The sequence below is a fragment of the Apteryx mantelli genome, chromosome 7 (assembly GCF_036417845.1).
Source record: "Apteryx mantelli isolate bAptMan1 chromosome 7, bAptMan1.hap1, whole genome shotgun sequence".
Taxonomy (NCBI): domain Eukaryota; kingdom Metazoa; phylum Chordata; class Aves; order Apterygiformes; family Apterygidae; genus Apteryx; species Apteryx mantelli.
Genome location: NC_089984.1, coordinates 41,335,377 through 41,343,338, shown reverse-complemented (window position 1 = coordinate 41,343,338; position 7,962 = coordinate 41,335,377). Strand labels below are relative to the sequence as shown.

General features: G+C 41.1%; 1 protein-coding gene across 1 annotated transcript; it reads left to right on the top strand.

Moving 5' to 3' along the window:
- The first annotated feature begins 543 nt into the window (after window positions 1-543).
- Window positions 544-7,530, top strand: EEF1AKMT2 (EEF1A lysine methyltransferase 2). Its single transcript, XM_013944954.2, has 6 exons — window positions 544-623; window positions 797-862; window positions 1,382-1,496; window positions 5,333-5,440; window positions 6,290-6,506; window positions 7,309-7,530. Exons 1-6 carry the CDS (start codon window positions 547-549, stop codon window positions 7,434-7,436), a joined length of 711 nt encoding a protein of 236 aa, XP_013800408.2. The 5' UTR covers window positions 544-546; the 3' UTR covers window positions 7,437-7,530.
- The last annotated feature ends 432 nt before the right edge of the window (window positions 7,531-7,962 follow it).

The window sequence follows — 7,962 nt, the reverse complement described above, 5'->3', positions numbered from 1 at the left end:
CCATCCGTTTTTGCTCCGGGGGGGGGGGGGGAACCGCCCTGCAGGAGTGGATCTTTTAAGTTAGGCTGTTTGCAGTTAGGATCTTTAAGTTTGGCTAAATTAGCCGCAGTACAGCATTACAGCCCAAGCCCACTGACTTCATGAGGCTTGAAACGTGTTTACTTCAAAGCCCCAGAACACCTGAAGGAAACACGTGAGCAGCTTCTTCTTGGCCAAACCTGTGCTTAGGTTTGAGTTTTTGCGCACCTTCATGCTCTGGCAGGGTGTGTGATACCCGTGGCCACTCTTAGCACTGGCTTTTTCAGTAGCAAACTACTTAGGGTTGTGTGATTGATTTTTTTTTTTTTTTTTTGAGGGAATTTAGGCAATTTATCAGGCAGGTCGGGCGTCTAGGAGCCGTTGCGCTCGCTAGGCCCCGTTGCGCTCGCTAGGCCCCGAGCAGAGACAGACGAGCGCAAGTCCTCCAAGGCGCTAGAGAGGCGCCGCGGCGCCCCGTCGCGGCGGCGCTCGCTGGCGCCGAGGTGCTTCCGGGCGGCGCGGGCCGGCATGGCGGTGGCGGGGGAGCCGGGGCCGGGGCGCGGGGAGGCTCCGTTCAGCCCCTCGGTGCTGGGCACCAGAGAGCAGTGAGTGGCGGCGGCGGCGGCGGCGGGCGGGGGCCGCCCCAGGTCAGGTTCATCGTGGGAACGCCGTTGTGGCGGTGTCTGGGGAGCGACCTAAGTGAGGCGAGGGTGGGCAACCTTCTCCCTAATTTTCATTAATTGCAGTATCTTTTCATTCCCGTCCCTCCGCGCTCCAGCTGGGATGCTGCGTATGAGAGAGAACTGCAGGCTTTTCAAGACATTGGAGATGCTGGGGAAATTTGGTAAATAGAATAACTCCACTGGAGCATTCGTATTGTTGTCTTTTAAGAAAGATGCATTACAAAAACATCAATAATATAATATAATGGGTTACTGCATAGTTCAGGATGTTGGCAAAATGATGGGAAATTTTAATCTCGAACCCACCAGATCCTCTCTGGGCCAATTTTGCAAACAAATTTCTAAGTTGTATTTGGACAACTGTTATTACATGGAAAGTGAGATGGTAGTTATGGTCTACTTTACTAATAAATATTCATTTTAACACTAGGCAAGCTGCTAGTACTGTCCTGTTTTCTAATGTACTGAGGGCTTCACCTTCCAGAGCTGGTATTTCAGTGCACTTGATTCATTTAAACTTAAACAAAGCAAACCTGGAATATGATCTATGTCAATTGTTGCCCAAGTGCTTCAGTAACAGGTGCTTAACAAAAGCTGGAGAGAGGAAGTCGTGCAATAGAATTGCGGTGCCTTTGGTATGTCTTTGCTCTCTTGGTTACCTGAGCCCCTGTTTTTAATAGGTTTGGAGAAGAAAGCATGGTTCGCTTAATTAGATGGATGGAAAAACGCAAGATCCCCCTTGACAGCTCTGTGCTTGACATTGGAACTGGAAATGGTGTTTTACTGGTTGAACTGGTTGGTATATTGCAAAGTTTGTGCTTTTGATACAGAATCAATGCCTGGAACAGAATAGTTTAAATATTGTTCTCACAAGTGAGAGTAATCATGGCAAGCTGTAACTTATGTGAAAGCCAAAAAGCAAGCAACCTCTTTTGCAACCTCTTCTGTGCTTTTTCCATCAACAGAGCGCTCGTTACAGTACATGAGGTCTTAGTACTCTCAAACCAAATGAAAATATAAGTGAAATGAATTCATTGCTGTTGATATGCCTCAAAGAACATTCTGTCACAAAGGCAAGATGTAATTGCCCCCTTTTCTAAGTCCCCCTTATGGGACTTAAATATCTAACTCAATGAATCAGCAATGCCATGAGGGGTTTTCAAAAGTCCAGACCTAGCCAGCAGAAGATATGTTGTTCTACCAAATGAAAATATCGGCCATTTTTGCTAGGTACACTTAAACTACTAGTTTCTTAACACTTCTCAGCCTGGCAGTATTTTTGATTTCTAAAATTTAAAAACATTTCTTTAAATCAATGTTAACATTGATGTTGGTGAATATTTTAGGTAGCCAGCCTGAATATCCCTTATTTTAACTTTACTTTCTGTTTTCCCACATTTAAAATGCTTTTCTTCCCATTGCTGTGTAAAACACCCACAGGTAAGGAAATTAAGTTGATTAATACACAAAGTACTTTCATATGCAAAACCAGACCCTTTGTCCATGCTCAGTTCTGATAATAATACTCACTACTTATGGATAAAGCGGTTAAAAACAAGTTGCTTATGTAAGCACTTTAAAAAGTTGATAACACTTATTTTCAAGAAGCATCCATTTCTGTCAGGGTGGAAATCCCTTACCAGATGTGTTTTAAAGTGTGATAATGCTGTTATTACGTAGTGGTACGAGTAGTTTAGGAGCTGCAGTATTCCTTTCCTGTTTTTGATTGACTCCTCTGGTGAAATATTACAGGAGGGTTGGTAAAGAAAGTAGCTGTCCTACTGTAACAGTTTCTGTTGTGCTATATTCTCTCTTAGCTCCATTAGATACTGTAGAAATGAAAATGGAGGCGTGTCAAAGTCAGGTTTATAATGGAAATACCGTTGGGATATTTTTAACATGGACTTTGATTTTAAAAAAGTTTAAAGCCTTTGCAGGGATTGGCTGCTGCAGTCTGCAGTACGGGGGAAGTCTTATCATCAAAAGTAGAAATTGCTTATCTCATTAAGAGAAATTAATTTCGAAGCGTAATAATGATGATTTTTTTAAAGCAATACTAACTCTATCACTGTTGAAAAATCTAACGGAAAAATCTGTTTATAAGGCCTTAATTTTATCCTGGCAACACTTATAAATCTGAAACTGATTTCATTCTATAACAGCAAAACAACAGCCTGTTAGCTGTTCAAAACTATTACACTGCCATAAGAGCACTCTGCTATACATAAGTTCCTCAAGTTCTGTTGTTGATTTACTAAGAAATTTTCATTGCAGTTTCTATTTGAAAAGTGACTTTAAAAATTACGTGTTTATCATCCCTAAATGATTCAGGATCTCACTTGCTTAGCTGATGCAAAAGAATATTTTTTTGTGCTAGCTACTAGGTTTTGACAATAGAGTTAGGTTTATTTTGGCAAGCTCATCAGCTACAGTAGAACAGTTCTGCCATTGGAGTTTGGACTTGATAATGTCACGGAAATGGCAATACCGAAGAGGGGAGTCAGGATTTAGTTATATAGGATATTAAGTAGCCCGTCTCTGGAAGGTAGCTGCTGAGGGCATGTATCAGGCTCATCAGAAACGGAAGAAGCACCATAGCCTGTGGTTCGTAATGGCATGCCTGGCTCCAGTATTCCCTTAACAGTAAAGGTTAATAAATGGGAGTATGCTGAGAAAATTACTCTTAATTGCAGCTAGGTCTGGATGAGGCGTTGTCAGTTCCAACGGGGAATATGGCACGGAAAGGAGTCAAAACAGCTGACTGACAAACAGGTAATAAGTGGGACCCCTTGAAGTTTTTATGTGTGCGGTAGACCATGCTCCTACTCCTGCATACTTGAGGAATCTGGTAGGCTGCATTGATGACCGAATTTTTTTTCCTTCCAAAAATTCCAGCTCTTCTAAGGAAATATTGCTGCCATGTGGAGCTCTGACCTTCTCTTCTTCTGAGGAGTGCGAGAGCCAAAAATATTGAAAAACTTCTCTGAAGTGAAAGGAGTTCACCACCCGAGTGAGGGGATTTACCATGCAAAGGCCCAAACATGGTGCAATGCTGATGGCATTGCAAATGACCTTCTGCTATTTAACCTGCTTTTTCGAGAAGTAGCAGAAGAGTGCTTGTTAATACCAGCTTCAGTCAAATTGACTGAGTCAAATTCCAGGATGCAGTGCAGTCATTTTTGGCGTTTTTTAGGGAATGCTCTCTTTCTGTCCGTAGGCAGAAGTAGTCAGACCGTACAAGTTTAGCAGCAGTGCATGTTGTTTTTCCTCAAACTTTCCTTCCTTGCCTCAGAGACTATAAGAGTGAATGGAAACTCCCTAAAGTGACTCAGGTTCTTCCTTTCCAAACTGAGGGAGCTGTTGTGGGATCTGCTCTTCCACCCTCAAGCTTTCAGCTCAGGCATCTCAGGAAGCTTGGTTCTCCCTTGGAGCTCTGGGGAGGAACGTGGGCAGAGGGCTGAGCAATATGCTGTTCTTCAAATACAAACAACGCAGTCTTTGTGTTCAGCTGAAATTAGTCCTCAGTTAACAACAGCTGGCTAGCGCTGAGCTCACACGGATTGAAGGGCTGCTGGGAGGAGGAAGGACTGTTTGAAAAAAATCTCTTTGTAGTGTTCCTTGCTGTTGAGGTATCAGCCTTTGGAACAAGTAGGGATGCAGCTGATTGCTTGTATGCTAGTCGAAGTCCATGTATTGTTCAAAAACAAACAAAAAAACCCAACACACCTCCCTCTCTCTGTTATTGCTGCCTCCGGCTGGCCATAAGATCATACCCCTTCCTGTTAGGTTTGGATCTAGCCAGGCCGGCTGACATACATGATACCCAAATCTGGTCGCTTCAGTTCCTTCTCTCTCAGAACGAAAGTGTATTACCGCCCACCTCCGCGCATCCAGCTGCAGCCGAGGCAAGGTATGTTAGCCCGTCTGCTTTGCAGAAGGGTTGCTACGCTCTAATTGCCTGGATTCTTTGCACTGGCTTATTATCCCGTTCAAGGTTGGATTGACTGGAAGTCTCTGTATACTCTTCTAGGTGGTTCCTCACCTGTCTGTGGAAATTACAACAGAGACCTCGTTGCATTCAGATAATTGTATTCAATTAGATATTAACATCAATAATTAGGAAACCATAAGTTTTTACAATATTTTCCTTTACTAATAAAATGTATTATATATTTTGGCTCATATGATTTAGGTTATAAATCAAATAACTGCTCAATCTCATATGTTATGCAAGTATTAAAGAGGGTTTCTTCTCATTTTCGAAGCAACTGGTATTGGCAAATGTTCTCATCACTGAAAATTCCTGGTTTCTAGGTTACTTTTGGTTGCAGCTAAGAAAGCCTGTTCCCCTCCAGGGTATGACATTTCACAGTTCTGCTCAGTTTTCCACAAAATTGAAATAAGCTAGATTTCAGTTAACAATTCTTTTGATGAGGTATCAGACAGAATGGAGTCATTTCAGCTCATTTCCCCAGCTATTCCTGTGGTGATAACAGGAATAAAAATGAATAAAAGGGTGTTTTTTTGTCATCAAGAGGAGGAGAAGTGACATGGATTTTAGATAGGGAATACACTTGTTGAATAAACATAGTTTGCTAGCACACTGATTAAGATTCTCTACTTCTGTCTAGGCAAAATCTGGGTACACTAATCTCACTGGGATTGATTACTCTCCTTCTGCAATACTACTTTCAGAACAAGTGAAAGAGAAAGAAGGGATGTCTAACATTAAATTCCAGGTAAGTGCTGAGAGAAACTATATTAAGGAAATAGAAAGCAGTTGAACCCAAGGTTAAATGACCTACTTGCTATTCAAATGCTTTCACTGTAATATATTAACAACGCCTTTCATTTGTATTTTAGACCTCATGGGAGGACTCTAACCAAAGCTTGTTAATAAATATGTATTTACAAGAAGATCTCTTGGTCTACTTTTTTTTTCTGTTCACAACAGCCATTAGGGCTAAAAAGATTCCCCTGCTTCTAGTAGGGAGCAAAATAGTGGATTTGTCGTTTGAAGAGTTCTGTGATTTAGTTGGTACGTTCTGCATTTTGGATTTGAGGTAGAAGATTAAACTCTTAACTGGAAGAATCTCTACCAGTAGTTGTGCAGCGGGAAGTCTGGGTGACCTGCCTTTCATACTGAGCTTTCTGTCTGTGCTGTGTTGTTTCCTCTCCAGCTCTGCACCTGTGTGATGTCTCCTTTCTTGTAGGTCGACTGTAATGTCTCTGATGGGCACTGTCTTTTGTTTTGCATTTGTACAGTGCCTGGCACACTGGTAGAGCCTAGGAAACCAGGGATCAAAGTACAAGTAATGACTGAAAGAATGAACTTCCAAATATGTTAGCTTGAGCTTTAGACGGACAGATATATACATGGGCTTTACAGCAAATAGATTATTATGCAATCCACAGAGGAAAAAGAAGATAACATGGCATTATAATGCGAAAAGCCTCTGAGTTACCCCTCTCCGTAGCATACCTATTGTCAGGTTGGAGGCTTTCTGTTTAAAAGCATTGGTTTGCATTAAAGATTCAGGAGCTCCTGACTGTAAGATTGTTTTCACAGTTGTAGACTTCTGGTTTAGGTAGAAGACTTCTTGGCTCCATCAGCTGAGCTATCAGGATTTCAGATTTGTATTGACAAGGGGACTTTCGATGCCATAAGCCTTAATCCTGAGAATGCAGTTGGAAAGAGGAAGCAGTATGTGAGATCTCTCTGCAGTGTATTGAAACCAGAAGGCTTTTTCCTCATAACATCTTGTAACTGGACCAAGGAGGAGCTGCTAAATGAGTTCAGAGAAGGTAAGCAGTTGAGCAGAGCCATCTACTAACCTGTGGTTCTTCAAGGATGCAGTAGGTAAATTTTAGTGTCCCAGTGTTAACATATTTACTTTATCAAATCAAGCTTAGACAAAGCGGTGGTAGATAGGTTGAGGCATTTACTAGTCTTTCTTCACCGTTTTTTTTTTTTCCAAGAATTACAGCTTTATTTGCCAGTGCCAATGTGTCAAGGGAGCACAGATTGTGTTATACTTTGGAGAACAACAATTTCAGGCTAGTTATGCTGGGAAAGGAGGGAATTCTATACCCATATGATTTTTTTTTTTCTTCTCTCTCTTTTGGTCCTTCATTGACAGACCCAGATCACTCACCCAATTCATTTTGAAATTGGGGTAACATTGTTTCTCATATTTAGGGAAATTGTCAAGTCTGGACTGTGACGTTCTAGGTCATCTGCTCAGTGACCTTTGTGATCCTCTCTGAAGGGCTTTTTTAACATGCTGGTCAGCTCCTGAATCTCATGCTTGAAACTCAGAAGTGTGGATCTAATACAACCATCCCTTCTGGGGAGCTAAAATTGCTGGCAAGTTATCATCTTCTGCCATTAATTTGTGTGATTCAGCCAGCTAAGACTTTTATTACCCATGGAAGGGTTTCAGCTGTATAAAGCAGCAGTGCAGTGTAACAATACAGTCCTATAAACTTACAAAGTAACTGACTTGCAAGTTTTCCAAACCAATAAGGAATGGTTTGCAAAGGGTTATCCAAGAGGAGAATAAAATGACTTCCTTCTAATAAAAGCATTTTAATTTCTGTCTGGCAGGATTTGAAGTTCTGGAGGAGCTGCCAACACCCAAGTTTTGCTTTGGAGGAAGAATTGGAAACAGTGTAACAGCATTGGTTTTCCAGAGAAAAAAAGTGGGACCATGCATCTTGGACAAATTAGATTAGTTGAGAAAAGAAAAGCCTGAACTTTAAAGAAAACCTGACAGAAAACCTCAGACACTTGTATAAATAAATGCTCTTTGAGTGCACAGTAAACCACTGTATGGAACTCCAAGGGACTGTAAAATGTTGCCCTAGAAACATTTCAACTTTGCATAACTTGCCTGTAAATTTTGTCCTTGCTACAACCTTATTTGGTTTGGGAAGCTGCAAGTATGTAAGTGAGAGGAAAATAAGGCATTCTTATTTTTGTGATTGATACAACCGAATGATTTTTGCATTTGGAATATACAGCTTATATGTTTTTTAATTTTTATTTTGGTAACTGGTGACCAATAGAGGCAAATGTATTCTACAAAGCAAAAATCTCTTTTCTCTGTTTTGTGGTGTAAAAGGAACGAGCTTTTGAGATTTAAGTGCTGGATCTTTTTTTTTTTTTTCTTTTCCTTAGGTAAATATGAATGCAACAGTATTATCCAAAACCAATATTTAGTTAAAAAAGGACGGAAGTGAATATAAAAGCTGTAGCACT